Source organism: Pteropus medius, unplaced genomic scaffold (genome assembly GCF_902729225.1).
Source record: "Pteropus medius unplaced genomic scaffold, Ma_sr-lr_union100, whole genome shotgun sequence".
NCBI classification, from domain to species: Eukaryota; Metazoa; Chordata; class Mammalia; order Chiroptera; family Pteropodidae; genus Pteropus; species Pteropus medius.
The window spans coordinates 32625056-32642020 of record NW_024351730.1 but is presented as its reverse complement, the minus strand read 5'-3'; the positions used below and the strand labels follow the sequence as shown (position 1 = coordinate 32642020).

Below are 16965 nucleotides of genomic sequence, written 5' to 3'. Positions count from 1 at the left end.
AGGCTAACTGATATAAACAAAGAGTTAAGTTCCTATGGCATATTTCTGGTCACAAAAACATCACCAAACTTCTAAATGAAGACCCAAGACATTTCTAATATTAAACATTAAAATAAATGTGAGCTATACATACATTAAAGATTGAAAACAAACAGACAAACAAGTAAGATGAATATTTTCCAACAGGGTCAGGGGTGGCTGGAGCCTCTCCAAGCAGCTCTAGGTACAAGACCAGACATGGGGCACACTCAGACTGGGACAATTGGACATGCTGATTCATCTCAGCGCACATCTCTGGGATGTGGGAAGAAACTGGAGCACCTGGAAAAAACCCATGCAGACAGAGGAAGAACATGCAAACTCTACACAGAGTGCCTCAATCTCACACGCGTAAAGTCTTACAGGAAAATACTCCATATTTGGAAACGAGGACGTACTTTACATAATTTCTTTTAAAAGTTTGAAAATCAATCGCTTTTTACTTTAACTAGATACCACTGAACACATTTTGGTATAAATCCTTCTGGAAAAAGTACATTTTTGGCATGTGTGGGTTCTCATCCCTTGGATCTGCCCAAAGGGAGGAATAATCACAAAAGTATAGAAATTCATAGATGATTCACAGGGAAAGAAAGCCAACACCTAGGGGGCTCAAGGATGGGATAAAAAGAGCTCAGTGAGGACTGGGGCAAGCCGGGGTGTGCGTCTTGTCTAAGGGGGCAGCCAACTGTTGCTTTGTAGGAATGCAAGTCTTATGTTCCAATTTTTCAAGGAAAAAGAATACTGAAATCCAGATTTCAATGTGAAATCTACTACTTTTAGATGCTGGCAACTAAATTAACACCCTGTACAAGACACTGCCTCTCTGTGGGTGAGCACTCCCCAATACTGGCTTTAATGCTTCCTTCTCTCCCAAGTAGGGGTAATGGGGAATGAGAAATTGGGAAAATGCTCATTTTGAAGAGAAGAGTATCTTTTTATGCTAAACACAGCCCTAGGTACATATGAACATCTTCAGTTCCCTCAAGGGGATTCTGAAAAGGCCCTCTGCCTGGGTGGGGACCTCTACTATCATGGTCTCCTCTTTGTTGCACCAGCTCCTGCCAAAGCCTGCTTCAGCGATTGGCAAATGCTGCCTTGACAGATCACTAGAAACATGAACCAAGTAAGCAAAACAAACCACAATGTAGTTATTCTACATGACTTGCATGGAATAAATCTATGAACTATAGGTGAGTCATAACATAACAAAGTACGCAGTTAGATTCAGAACAACAACGCACCAGTGTTTTCCCTTGTCTTAGCAACTAGTTCACTGGAATTTTGAGAGACTATAAGGACAAAAAGGACTCTGCTGTCTGTTTCACCCTTTACTAAAAGATAATTAATCTTACTAGAAAATTAAACCCAGGTTGCCAGGTGGGCATTTTCAGGGTCAATAATTCTTAAGTTACTAGGATACCAATTAACGATACCCAACTGGTCTAGAAGAGTTAATGCCTCTCTCTACCCAATAAGGTTGGCGCATTCCCCAAAAGGTGGTTCATTCAATGGCAAAATGTTGAAAATTGAGAATCCTTTGAGATTAATAGCAATTTTATTATACATACCACTTATATTTAAAACATATATACACACACTAAAAGAAATCTGGTGTCTTATTTAATATAGAGGAAAGCACCTCTGTTTCTATATACACAACAGATACATTACTTTCCAATTTTTATAGTACATAAAACCACCTGAGTTTAGTCTCTAAACTCAATACTGAAAAGTACAGCAATTATGGGGCTGACACTCTACTATGAACACCTAATGATCAGATTAGGCTGCTTATTTTCAAATCCACACGCAAGAGTGCCTAAAATGACCTGGGAAGCACTTAGGCTGAAAATGGTAAGTCAAACGACTCTTTCAAAACCTTGTTGAACTTAATATCTGCTTCCCATCCAGGTGTCCTAAGCAGGAAATTCAGTCCCATATCAAATTGTTTTTCCCCTTCTGCTCCAACAAACATTTATAAGAGATTATCTTTCAGACTCCAGATCAAACTGAATTGTGTAAGAACTCCTCACATAGTGCAGGAAAATCCCCACTCTGCTCCAGTCCTCACTTGTAGTAAACAGGACAAACAAGTATATACATGATCCTGCCCTCAAAATGTTACTACCTGGAGAAAGACAGAATATGATACCAAGGAGAAGCACTAAGACTACAGGTGCAGAGAGGAGAAAGTCAGTTCTAAAGGGCCTGAGTGGCTGCAGGGGGCACTGAGAAATATCAGCAGGAGGGCCACAACCCAAACCTGGAGAGACAGTTAAGAGTGCCATCAAGACGACATCTGGAGATATCTGGATTTTTATCGTGAAGGTAATGAAAAGGTACTGCAGGATCTTAAACTAGGACAACTTGATCTGGTTTTCATACAATAATATCACTCTCTTATGGTGCAACCATTTACAGGCTGATCGTTGCAAGAGAAGAAAAAAAGAAGACAGGTTAGAAAGAAGTTGCAATTGTTCAAGAAAGTGATAAAAATCTGTACTAAAGAAGGAGCAGCGAGAAACAGAAAGAAGATGCTTGCCAAACAGGCAAAGTAGGGAACAGAAAGGAATTCAGGCTGATGACCAGCAGGAAGGGGGGGTGTGTGTGTGTGTGTGCGCGCGCGCGTATATATATAGAGAGATGTACAGAGGAGGGCAGACATAATGAAATCTCTTGTAAGGCAGGTTGAATTTGAGACGCCTATACAACATCCACAAGAAAAGTCCAGGAGGCAACTGGATAAAAGGATCTAGAGCTCAGAAAACTTTGGAGTTTTAGACTAGAAAAATCAATTTGGTGGGTGTTAGTATTAGTATTTGGGTAGTTGAAGCCCTCAGTGCAGATGAGATCACCAGGGAAAGGCTGCAGAAGGAGAAAAGATGGTTGACGGCAGAGCCCTGGGGAAGGGGAAGGGGAAGGGGCAGGAAAGGCGGCCTCCAAAGGAGATTAAGGCATGTCCAAAGGGGAAGGAGAAAACCCAGACAACAAAGGAGGGCAGTGTTTAGGGGATGGGGGACAACAGTGTCAAATGCCGCAGAGGTCAAGCAGGCTAAGCTCAAGAACATTCCTTGACTTGGTTCATCAGGAGTCCACCGAGGCCTCTGAGGGCAGCATAGAGAAGTGATCAGAGTAAGGCACAGGAGTGAGGAAGGATTTGTTTTGTCTTTTCAGCTTGGAAAGGCCTGACTGTAAGTATAGACTGTCAGGAAAGAGCCACGTGATGGGGGAAAGGTTTAAGTAAAAAGGGTATGCTGCTGGAAGGGTATGAGAAGACCACCAGCTTCCCTGAGATCAAAGGGAAACAGGTAAATGGTAGGTAAAGACAAAGATTTTTTTTTTTTTTGAGTCATAGTAGGTGCAGAGAACTGAGAAGTCAAATATCTGGTAGCCTCCTTCTCTAAAGGGTCAAAGCAAAGTTAAAGGCCTCAGAGCAAGCATATGGCCACCACGACCAAAACTGAGTTTTCATCATCCTTTCAAACCATCCTTTCATTTGAATCATCTGTACCACCTAACATCTGCATGATTTATCAGGTGCTAACATGACAGCGAGGCCATGCAGAAAAACAGAGAGCTCCTGACGCTTTAAATAAAACAAATAATCATTACCCCACAGAAACCAAGTTTTGTGGTAGAAAGAGTACCAGAACTAGCAGCCAAGGGTCTTGGTTATGTGCCCCCATTCTGCCACTAATGAGCTTAAATCATTAGACTTCTTAGAGACTCGGTTCCATGGCATGTAAAATGGTGACTCAGGCCAACTACCCTGCCTAAGTCACAAGGCTGCTGTGACAATAGCAAGAGAAACGAATAAGCAAGTGCTATGGAAATTAAAGGGGCACATTTCCCAGTGCACATGTCTCTGTAAAGTGAACCATTTATAGCAGAGATTGGCAAACTATGGGAGTGCTGCTCTTCAGGAGTGAGCCTGCAGCCCCTATGCCATCGGGCACGGCTGGAAAGTGGAAACCGCTGAGGACAGTGGTGCCCTCATCTTGGTAAACCAGTTTTTAAAAGCTTGATAACCATAGGCAAATGCTTTCCTTCCCAGGCTTCTCATTTGTTTATTTTTAATACTTAAAAATCAAATGCTTAAGGCTTTACTCACCTAGAACATCTTAACTGGGACTTTCTAGTCCTTTGGATCTGACCCCACCTACACTCCTCAAGTACACCAATAAACAGGTTAAGAATGTGTTCAGTCTTCCTACTTCCTTAACATTACTAAGTCCTCATTTTGACAACTCCCTGTCTAGTTCCTTTTTCCTTAAAGCCCTGTTCAAATTTTAACTCTAATCACTCCTACCGCCACCTACTGAACTCTTATTATGTTCTGAGAACTGTTCTAAGCACTTTATATGGACAACCTCAGTCTAGTAGCCTCACCGTACAGGTGAATAAACTGACAATACAGCAAGGTTAGGTTCCTTGCCTAAGATCTCAGAGTTGTAACAGCATGATGTACTGTCTGCCATAAAGCCAAAGTAATTTCTCCTTTTCATTAATGACTGATTTTTGGATAAATTACCCAATAAGCAATGAAAGACCTTCAAAACCTGGCTCCATTCTTGCCATGCAGGCTCATCTCCCCATTGCTCTGCTCTGCCTCTACCCGATCTCCTTGAACCACAGGCCCAGCTATTCCTACGAGACTTTTCACCATGTCTTGCCTCCATGCCTCTTCTTTCCCTAATCCTCTCGCCAATACCCAAGTATTTCAAAAGTCAACTCTAAAAAAAATGTACAGCTGCTTCTTTCGAAAGGCAACATGATGTAGGTGTCATAGTTAAGGGTGTGGACTCAAGCCAGAATACTTGGATCTAGATTTATCTAGTACTTAAGGCCTCAGTCAGCTCAGACAAATGAACCTCTCTGTACCTCTTTAAGACTCTCAGTAAAACAGTGGTAACAATGGTGCCTATCACAAGGTGGTGGTGGTGGTGGTGGTGTTGGGGGGGAGTTGTGAGGGTTAGGTCAATACACATGAAACACGTAGAATAGTTCCCGCCATAAAATGAACAAGAGAAAGGGTTGAGCATTCTATATTTAATGGTTCCATACTGATTATACTTTGTAATTTTCACACTATGTAATAAATTTACTGCGCAATATCTTTCTCTCCCATTAGCTTCCTTTATAACTAGTGGATGCTCAAATATTTGCTGACTGAGAAGACAGAAACCCAGAATGCAAAAATGTGAATTTTTCTTAAGACCAAATTGTTCCTGACAGGAAAGGTTGTTTTTAACATTTTGTAAGAATGTCCAGATTACTTGATGATAGGAAAAAGAATTTTTTCACCAGTAAACATGTTCTCAGGCATGAAAAAAATGTTGAAAGTAACATAAGAAACTCTAATTACAGCATAAAATTCCGTAAAAAAATTTTTTTTTCTAAAACAATAGCAAATATTTGTTTTGGGGTGGAGTATTTTAAAAATTGAGCTGTAAAGGAGAATCCATAAAGCTTGAGTTTCTGAGTACAAGAAATCTGAACACAGAAAGCTTCAAATTCTTGTCCAATATGAATTTTTAGAGTTCTATTATTTGTAAACTGGAACAACAACAACAACAAAAAACCTAAGGTGATTTATCTAAGGGACAGAGCTAGAACTAGGACCTCTAATTGCTTAAATACTGAGGCCCCTAGATTAAAACATTAAACCTCAAAACCCTTTGGCCAAAGGGATTAAGGAGATTAGAATAGGCTTGACAAATTACCACAGGGTTAGGGGGAAAAAATGTGGCAAGAAAGTAGGCCAAGATTAAAGAGAGAATTAAATGAAGTTCAAGAGAAAAGTAATGGTGTGTGTGGACCCTGAGCCTGTTGGGGGCGGGGGGGGGGAGGAAGGGGTTGTCAACCTAGTGATTTCAACAATTAAAGAAAGGAACAATAACAATATAAAAATAGCTGCCCTTAAAGTTCTTGGAAAATGTGAACATGCAGCAAAGTTAACCTCGGAAAATAATGATTTTCAAATAGACTCTGGCAACTTGAGAGGAGAAATACAAGGCCAAAAAATAAACTTGTTATGATAACATGAACCAGAATCCTCTCTTAAAAGGAATTCTGCTTAAACATCTCATGAGTATTGGTCACCTCCCCACCAAAACAGCCACAATCAAAACCACTAACTCAGTCATCAACAGGACTCCCACTGGAATATCTGGTTTTCTGTCCCCAAAGATTATCAGTTGGCTCAAAATAAAACACAATTAATCTAGAGAAGAGCTAAAATGACTCGGGCGGCTACATGAGAGCCTGGGAGAGCGCACGGCCTGGAAAGATTCTGGAGTTGGATGTCTACATCTTGGCAAAGGCACAACATCAGAGACCCAGGGGGGATACAATAACCGTCCACAAACATCTCAAGTGTGAAAACAACGAGGAAGAACAGGAATTTCTTATCCTGGTACCAAATGTACTTCTGGCATTTTAAGAAGGAATAGAAAGTAAAACAAAGAAAACAACTCTAATTAATACCAATCAAAAGATTTTCAAGGTTCAACTGTAGGCTTTCTTCTTGGGCTGCTATAAGCAATTCTACTCTTTGCACTAATTCATCTCTAGCAGTTTTAGAGCTCTTCAAGAATATTTTGCCTATGTTATTTAAAATGTTTCCTTCAGAGTTTAAAGTGTTTCTTTGAACTCAAAAAATTGTCACGATCAGGAAATTAAAGGGGGGCAGTTTTTACTCAACTCTAGGTGGTGAAACTGAAAATGTGAATTTCACTGGAATTCTCCAGTTTGTAAATACTGGCTTGTGGGGCTGCGGAGGATAAACACATTATGTAGGCAAAACAAAACAGTCTACAGGCCCAATCTAGCCCTCAGGCTGTTTGCAGCTTCTGCTGTAAAACTTGTCAGTCACTTGCTACTACTTTTTAACTTCTATATTTACATATTTCGGGGTCTAAAATTTAGCCAGCCTCTAAGCAGATACAGGTTACTTACTATTCATTATTTCTCATAGATTGGAAGCATTCTGACTCAGACATCCAATATCAGATAATTGGGTATATAGATAACCTTTTTGCTTTGCTTTCATTTTCCCAATAAACATTTAAGTCACGTAAGTCTGCCCAAATAACTGAGAGCCAGCTCATGGAATCTAATTTCAATTTGCTATAAAAGAGTTGCTATAAAATTTTTTTTTTGGAGAACCGAGGAAGCTAGTTAAGGCTGTATCAGAATCTTACTTTTCCCGAGAGCTTGAAAATGTTGAAAGCATAGGGAAGGAAAGCAAATTGTGGAGGAAGGGAAGTGTCATCTTGGGGTCCTACTCCCTTGTTTCTTCCCTAAGGCTACTCTCCCTTCCTACTTAGGAAAGAAGCCCCATCAAGTGCCTGATTCTTTTGCCTGAGGCCCACGTGGGAGACTGGAACTCTGGGGGGAAGGAGGCCACCCTTCTCTAACTCCTCGTGGCCTTTTAGCAGCTCTTGAACAGTTTTCATTTCCAGGCTCTAGAACAAACCTCATGAGGATCACAGATAAAGATTCTTGAGCCCACCCCTTTACCTGCTGAATCAAGCCCTTAGGGTGGGGCCTGGGAATTTTTAAGAATTTGTATTGTTAACAGGCTTCCCCAGGGGATTCCATGTGCTGCCAAGTTTCAGAATGAATGAAAATTTTCCCTTTGATCTACAGCTGGGCTTATAACCCACGAAGACTTGAAATTCTCTCTCTATATCACGTGGCATAAGCCATTGGCACATCCTGTTCTCTCTTTTTGGAATGCTTTGCTGCTTAACCTCTAACACACCTGCTCTGCTATGGTTTGAATGTTTACGGGCTCTCAAACTTCACGCTGAAATCCTAAACCCCAAAGGTAATGGTAGTAAAAGGAGGGCTTTGGAGAGATTCTTAAGTCATGAGGATAGTGTCCTCATGAGTGGGATTAGTACCTTATGAAAGAAGTTCCAGAGAGATCCCTACCCCTTCCAGCATGTGAAGACACAGTGAGAAGGCACCAGCTGAAAATCAGACAGAGGGTCTTCACAAGAACATGACTATACCGGTGCCTTGATCTTGGACTTGCAGCCTCCAGAATGGTGAGAAATTTCTGTTGCTCATAAGCCGCCCAGTCTGTGGTATTTCATTATAGCAGCCCGGACAGATTAAGACAACCTTTGGCTTTTGTCATTTCTACTCACCTTTCAGGTCTCGCTCAAACAGTAGTACTTCCTTAGAGAAGAATTCACTGAGCTTCTTAGTTATAAGTTACAGTCCCCCCTTATCTATGATAGTCTGTAAATTTTTTATAGCATTTGTCAAAGTTCTTACATATTGATCGAAATGGTTATTTGAATAAAGTCAGTTTTTAACTAGATAGATAGTTAAGGCCCAAGAGGACCAGAACCACCTGGCGCTGCTCACCACTGAGCCTGGCACACAGTAGGTGCTCAAGATATTTGAGTTATAAACTGACAATGTATATGGGAGAGAGTGAGCTTCTTAACTGAATCTTGAGTAGTGCACCAGCAGGATATACACCAATTTAACTGCCTACAGGGTTAGAGCATTTCATAATAGGAAAGTTCCTCTTTTCGAGGTTTAAGATAATAGGAGAGCTAAATATGGAAGTAGGAAAGATTATTTCCACATATGAATGCACAGTGAATCACGATCACAGTTTTCCATTGTGGATTATTTCACTGTTAGGCTGGCAGTTTATTGAACCTGGAAGGCTCAATTTAAGAGTTGCCATCAGTCAAAGTGGTCCAACAATGAATTCACAGCTGCAGGTAACAGACACTTAAGCCCTGGAAATTAGGTGGAAGGATTTGGTAATAGAAAAAGTTTCTAAATGATGTCAGGAGAGGCCATAAGGAAAAGAGCAATGCTTTGAGGAAATCAGAGACCATGAGGACTCAAAGCCCAATTTATCTGGAGCAGAAATGGAGCAGGACCATATAAGGAAACAGAAGTAACGGCAAAATAAATTGATAGTAAATTCTTCTAGGTTCCAGTGAGTTATTTGGGGTGTAAACTAAGATAATTGTACCATTTCCACATGTACTTCATACCCTAAGTGAAAAAAATAGAAAACTGTAATTTCTGCTAATCTATAAGCAGACTCTCAAGTTTCCGAGATGATCTTCGGTTTTTGCTTCTGAAGACGTAGTAGGTCATTTCTTTCCATCCACTGTCCCTTGCCATGGGTAAAGCCGAGCCACGAAGGGTCTGATGCAGGGCCTCTTCAGGTACATGTGCCTTAACTACTATATGCAAACACATCCTGAATTAAGATTTTTCTCAACATTTTCTCTGAGCTGGTCTACTGGACTGCCAACTTGTTATGCCTTACATGGATATATAATGAAATCTCAAACTTAATACATGATCTATCCAGAGGTGTTGGTTTTCCCTCCAAACCTGTTCCACCCAGATCAAATCCATCAATGTAGCTGGTATCATCCCACCATCCTTACCTTTCAAATAAAAAAACCCCCTACGAACCTCCCTTGATGCCTCACTTCTGCTCACCTCAAGCCCACTTCTGTCTCCAGTCACAAACCCTATCAGTTCCCTGCCAACTATATCTAGAATTTTCCCACTCCTCTATGTTCACTGCTACCATCCTTTTGCAAACCATCATTTCTCACCCACTAACTATTCTCCCTGCTTCTACTCTTGCCCTTCCCATTCTCCACCAATGACCCAGAAAGTAGACATACCACCTTCCTGCTCAAAATCTTCCAATGGTCTGCATTCGCACCTAACAACATGCCAAAGATCACAGAACTGCGAGTTCTAACTCTTGCTCTGCTATTGACTATACATTTTAGCAAAATGAAGTGACTTCACCCTCCTAGGCCTTATTTGCAAATTGCAAGGGCTGTCATGTTTAGCTTTAAAACTATAACATTCGAAGTCCAGTGTACAATTTGATATACTTATCTCATTTCATTTCTCCCTTTCGACAAAATGCCTACTTCATAAATCCTGTATTTAAGCACTTTTCCAGGGTCCACGCTCATGAACATCTACACAGGGATGCCATGGTGTTTCTCTCACTTTCCTTTGTTACCTTTAGACAGAAAAGAAAACTACAGAGGGATCTCCACCTTCTGCTTGGACAAGTCATCTTGGATGTGCAACTCTACAGCTGGAAGTCATCCACATGAGATCAGTAAGTACTGGCTGTGGGCTCAGATGGGTCATTTTAAGCTGCTATACATCTGTCAGTTGACACAAAACTAAAACTGACATAGCCAGAGAAAACCCAGTGCAGATTCTTATGGTTCAGGCTTCAACTGAGTCAGAATATTAACCTGTTGATAATTTTTTCCTCTAGGATTTTAAGAAAGATTAAGTTTTAACTGTGAGAATGACTTATCCCAGAAAAGAATGTCATTTTTTAGGAGAACCCACTAAAATACACAAACCAAGTATTTCCCGTGATGTGAAAGGACAGTAAGTAGTGTAAGGAATCCACACTTATGTGGCTGGAGTGTGAAGGTGCACCAGACAAGATGACTTACCCATTTTGGTTCATTATTTAAAATACTGTTCCATGGAAACAATGGGGAAGGCAGAACAGAGAAACAAACCAGGAAAGCCTCACACTCAAAAAACCAGGAAAGAAAACCTCTGACTTGCCTTAGGACAAATTAAACAAATAAAGGAAAACCATTCAGCTATCCCACGCCCCTTCTCACAGCTCAGTAACAGCAAACTTACTCTCTGCCTCTCATTCTGGACCCTTCTGCACCAAAATCACAAACAGCCCAGGATATTGCTAATATTCTGGTTTTATATCCCGAGTTCACCTGCTCTGGGGTTAACTCCCTTCTTTTTCTGTCTCCCACCTTTATGCTTTCCTTGGATTCACCAGAATATTAAATTTGAGATTTTAAATTCAATCTACATTTTCTTAAAAACATAAAATATGCCCATTTTATGGGGAATGTGAACAGAAAATTAATGGTAAGTCTGTGAAATGTGAGCTCTTAATTAAAAGAGCGAAATAAAATCCCAAATCTAGCCAGACAGTTCCAATATCGCTGCTTCCCAGATTCACTCCCCTTTATTCCAAGCTCTTGGCTCCTAATCTCCCTCTCGAAGGACGCCGTGAGCCCTCCATCTGCCTGACCCCCATTTTCATCCCTCCGCCCCAAACCAGCACCACCCAGGAGCTCCAATGGGGTTGGCATGGTAGCTGCCACTGGCATGAGAACCCTGAGCAGAAACCAGAGGGAGCCACAGAATTAAAATGAATGCCGCCTGCAAACATGGGCCAAAGATGAAGTTTCTATCTATTCAACTGTTGATAGTAGGTACATTTCTGCTAAGAAAACCATTCTCCAATCACCAAACTTGAGGAGGATTTTGTTCATTTCAATGTCCACTCAGAAACTATGCAAGGGCCATCTAACGTAGTCCCATGTTTGAAATTATATGTTAAGACCTTGGAGAAATCTCAACTCAGCTTTTTTTTTTTTTCACCAAGAAAGCAAAATAGTTAACTAGGATCCTCTCTCCTGAAAGGCTACTGGGAAACCTGCTGAGTGAATTGACATAGGTTCACTGCCTTAAGGCTGACACGTGACACTTTCTCGAAGCAACTAGTAGCGGAAAGTCTGTACTCAGTTTCCCTCTGTTTCATGTGCACAGGCTGATTCCCCACACTAGACTGTAGTCTCTGAGGCAGAGACGAATTCTTCTTTGGCATCCCAAACTGCACTTTAAGCATATGGTTTGGCATATGTTAGACAATGCAAATATTCGCTATTTTGTCTTAAAATTATTTTAAAGCAAATTTTAGTTGCTTAGTTGTTTTTTTTTTAAATGTGTTAAATTGTCCCCCTCCCTTTTTTTCTTTTTTTTTTTAATTTGGAAAAGAGAACAGACCTTATTCGCTAAATAAAGCCAAGCAAATCCCATTAAGTTCTTTACTGTCTTAATTATAAGGTAAGCTGACTGACTCTTTTGAAGGAGGAGCTCACTTTTTTCTTCCAGACCTTCACTCTGCTTCTGACCCTATCACAAAACATCCAGTAAAGGCTCACTGTGGTGAACCTTCATAACTTGCAGTTAAAGGCAGAGTTCTGCTGACTTGGTCATTTCTATCACTTGCTTTACTTGTCCCTTTCTCATTTTTCCTCAGCCTCCAAACAAGACGCATTCTGAAGACATCTGAAGACATTCCAGCTCAAGAACTGACTGTGGACAGAACCCTAACCTCTTCTAAACCAAAAGCTGACAACACCAAGTAACAAATTTTCCTCCTTAAAGATAAGAGTTATCTTTCTAGTTAAGGCTCCTGGAATCTGCTTTTTTTGTTTTTTAATCCTAAGGAATTTTACCTTCTAGCACTATGTAAGACCGATATCTAGGTGCACACAAGTCTTTGAGCAATGGATATGCACACTAGAATGTTTCTATAACAGATGAAATAAAACCACAGATTTTACCTTAACAGATAAGCTTTAAAAATTCCCTTCGAACATTTTACTTTGCACTACTGACCTGATTTTGGAGTCACTGAGCTATTTTAGAATTTCAGTGATAGGATGTGTGCTCTGATTCTCCTCGTTCAAACACAATGCTGCCATTTATCAAGAGGGCAGAAAACGAAAATTTTTCTTTGTTTAAAAGAAAAACAGTATTTTGATTACTTGAAACAGCCATACTAGAATAACATTCTGTATTACATTTGTGGCTCACTTTCAAATGTCCCCACACCTCCACTCTTCTTTCTTAACTGGTAAATAAAAAAATACTAGAACAGAACTTTAGTTTCAAAGTTTCTTACAATTTACAGGGAACGGATCTTTAAAAAATTTATCCTTTGCCTCGACATTTTGATCTCGTTTTTACTTTTTTACGGTTTGGATCTCAGGACAAAGTAACTGGGGCTGAGGAAGTAGTAATCAAAGAAGTTATTTTATTTACAATGTTAAAGAAGCCAGTGTTCTATGAAACAAAACAAAATCAAAAACAAGATAGCTCAAAACTTTCCCTGAAATTTTCTCATGACAAAAATGTTCTCTACCTTATTGGGTTGTGGGTTATACAGGTGTATATACATTTTTCGAAAAAACAAGCTTTACTCTTACAATCTCTATATTTTACTATGTGTAAATTATGGCTCAATAAAAAGATTTAAAAAAAAAAAAAACCTTTCTGCAAATCACATTTCAACAGCTGCTGCCGGTAATCCATCTCAGACCTGAATTTTCTGTAGGTTAACAAGAGCCTAAGGCCAAAGAAGGAGTCGCCCTACACAAAAGCTACTGACACCCCTGCCCTCAACTCTCCAGAAACTTCCATCCCAAATCTTTCTTCATTCTGGAATTGCCCTAGATATGAAATTCCACTCACCTCAACTGACTGAGAAGGCATTTTCAGTTTGGTGAGCTTGGCTTTGGCAGGCACTTTTAAGTCGGTTTTTTCAAAGGTCTGTTGCCGGTACTCCTCCGGCAGTGGTTTCAGTTCCGGAGACTCACTAGGAGCCTGATCTTGACCGTCCATGGGCCGGACATAAGCCGTGGGCTTCTGCTGCATTGCAGTGCTTTTTGAGGGAAGGGAGGGTGGGGGGAAAGTCTGAGAAGGTGGCTGGGGAGGGGCTACCCCAAGGCTAGCGACTGCCACCAAACTGTCCTGAGGGATCTCTTTATCACGGACCTTTACCGGCAGGTCCTTGGGAGACTTGGCTGGGCAGTAGCCTTTACTATTATTATTACTGCTGTGAACATGGCTGCTTCCTTGCATCCTGGGAAGAGTCTGCTGGTTGGAATGTATAGGTGACAAAGGGGGTACTGGGGAAGGTAAAGAGAGTAAAGGACAAAGCTCCCTCTCTGGAGCTAAGTCTGTCACTGAAGCAGAGTGGTCTCCATCAGCTCTGCGGTCACCATTTTTGTGATGACCAGACCTATAGCCCTCCTGACCAAGGCGATCTTGGGTCAGGTGCTGGCTGTCCGGGGGACCATAGCTTTTAACATGGAGACTTGACATTGGTTCCATTCTTGGTTGTGCCATCTTTGGATTGTGGCTAATGTTACCAACAGGCAGTGGTCCAGAGGCAGGAGTGCTAACAGGCTGGTGATGAACGCTAGTGTTGAAGGAGTGAGATGGAATGCTGCTCCCTTTCTCAGGAAAAAAAGGATATCTCGGCTTTCCCAACCTATTTTCGGAAGCATCCAAGCAATGAGTGTAGGACTTGGTAGTAAGCAACTCCTTTACTTCTTCGTAGTTTCCCAACATGTTCTGTATTCGACTGGATAGCTCATCACCTTTTTCTGTCTGAAAAAAGAAAAATAAGACAGCAAAGTCAGATACTAAAACAAACGAACAACTAAGGAAAACCAACATTTAATAAGCCATGTTACATGACACCATTAAAAAAGAAACACTTTGATTTAATGTGTAACGCAGAATTTAAAGTGTAATTTAAACTCAGCTACCCTGTTGAGAAGCCTGTCGTGGACAATTACTACATACAGGAGACTAACATTACAAAAGAAAACCACAACCTTTGGTAATTGTGACTAATAAGTTTCAGAGAATGTTCATATTTTGTTTTCAGAAACAATCTCTAGGATAAGTTATTTTATTTTCATCTTTGTAGCCCTTGTTCAAACTCAGTTTCAACACAGAGTTAAATATTGTGGTAAATCAGACTTTCTAATATAAATTAAATACCTTGTAGGGCTCTCCAAAAAGGGGAATCTTTTCAGGAAATGCCTCTTTCTCTTGGTGAGCTTCCTGGTTGCGTCTTTCCTTCTCTCTAATTCGAAGCAGGTTTCTGTCTTCATTGTATAAGCTGTTTCAGATGCCACAAAAGAACAAAAACAATAAAATGTATCAGTATCCAAGTTTTGCTGTGCACATGTACGTGTTTGAGGGAGGTGAGGATAAGTCGAGAAGTGATAACAAGGGAGATAGATGATTTAAAGAAAGCGAAAAGTCTCTAAACTCACTCCTAGATTAAGGTTAAGTCAACGGGCTGTGACTCTCCAGCCTTGGTTCTGGCTCCAGAAACCCAAGCATTCACCCTGGGTTACTGCCTTCGTGGCTCAGGACTGACTCCAAACTGAACAGTCTTTTATAGGCAGTGGTGGAATTAAGACAAGATTAATGATATTTTTACTTTCAGCTTGCAAAATATGGAGTAGAGTTAGAAGCTTTTCATCTGAAAGAGTCAGCAGGATGTGAACTTTTAAAAAGCTGTTTTCCTGGACCAGTACTGCACATTTTGGAAGATTAAAATCAAAAGACTTATTTCATAATTAAAAGATTACCAGACACCCAAAACAGCATTTAGTTTATTCTCAGCCTACTCTACAGGGAGTGTCCTGGCATGTAACCTCAAGATGATCATTCTTCTTTCTCATTTCAAATGACAAGGATGGGAAAATCCAATTTTAGATCTAAGCTCTACCTACTGATATAATCTGATTGCTCTACTGAAACTATGTAAAAATGTACCCTAAATCATGAGCCCTGGCACCAAAAGCGTTAAAACGCATTCGCTAACAGACAAAACACAGCAATGGAAACCAAAAAGTAGTTTTAGCTAACGTCTAAACCAAAAGTGGGCTTGCCTCATGTCAGCAACACAGGCTCCTCCCCGCCAACCAGCACATGTGATGCATAATAAGGAAAATAAGAACTATAAAAGACGTCTGCCCTCACAGACTTGCTTCCAGGGTATCTACTGAATCTTTTCCCCTAACGATATTTGAATAAATAAGTAGGAAAATATTCAGCTGTCTCACTGAGACTATATGTACCTTTAGAAATGCTAGCCATGATGTCATACACCTTCCCCCTACCCTGGCCTCTGTTCTCATGACTTCTATTCCCTCTGACAAGGGCCTACTTGCTGGCTCCCTGCCTTCCCCAAATCTAGTCCCTCTAACTCAGCCTTCTCATGGAAAGAAATCTAATCCAAGGCCCTAGTTCTCATGTCACTATCCATATTTTAAAATAGCAAGCATTTGATGGCTCTTTACTGCTGGAGGATAAACTCTAAATCCTGGCTTTGGCATTAAATTCCATTCCCTTCCCTCCCCCCCTCCACCCCCCCACGCACACATAATCTGATACAGATCTACTCTAGAAATTATCCCACTGTCTCCCTGCAGACCTGCCACATGCATTCCACTTGACAGTATTCCCCCAAACATATCCTATAAATGGCAGCCTCTTGCTCTCATCTCTATCCCAGAAGGCCCCTTTTACTGAAAGACCACAATTCCTCCAGGGCCAGCTCACCTAGGAAGGATAATTCTCTTGTAAACCACCTCTATATTTCAGTCACACCAGCCTATGTCCCACTCCTCAGTGATACTTTCATTCTAATCACACGAATTTCCTCTGCCTCTCTCTCAACAACACACTCACATCCCCCACTTTCGGCTACCAGCAAATCTCTAGAGTGACTCCAATGTCACCTAGTCTGAAGGCTTCCTCAAACCCAACCAGAACTTGCCAAGTGAACACACTGCGTGGTTCTCTCTCCTCTCCTTTCCCCTAGAGTGTGAACTCCATCATAGCAGAACTCATATTCCTCTTTCTTCTGGTGCTAAAGCATGGACTTGGCATACAAGGTGATTATTAAAGATTTTTAATTAAAAAAAAAAAAAAACAGCCACTGTGCTTAACAGTATATTTTTATAAACCTCCTTGTAATTATCTAAAAAAAAATTTAACTCTGGAAGACATATGCAAAAGCGATTTTTAAATAATTATGACCATCTAAAAAATATGATCTCCTACTATTTCCATAGCTTTCAATCTAAAGGTGGGGAGAGGCTAAACCACCTAGTTGAATTCATTAGGATATGGTAAAGAATTATCTGCTTAGACAATCATATCAAAAACTTTTCCTAGATGGGTATCTCGATTTCAGATTTTAGGAAAACTCTTAAAACTATGAAGTGAACAATTTACGTTAGTCAACACACTAAAAAA

The 16965-nt window shown here is 40.6% G+C and overlaps 1 protein-coding gene across 3 annotated transcripts in view; it reads right to left on the bottom strand.

The window, feature by feature from the left end:
* AFF1 (ALF transcription elongation factor 1) overlaps nt 1-16965 on the bottom strand; it is a 167619-nt gene that overhangs the window by 69196 nt on the left and 81458 nt on the right. For all 3 annotated transcript variants that reach the window (XM_039845645.1, XM_039845646.1, XM_039845647.1), the window contains 2 exons: nt 14692-14812; nt 13372-14292 (listed from right to left, as the gene is read on the bottom strand). In XM_039845645.1, coding sequence (XP_039701579.1) covers nt 13372-14292; nt 14692-14812 — 1042 coding nt within the window. The remainder of the gene's footprint in view (nt 1-13371; nt 14293-14691; nt 14813-16965) is intronic.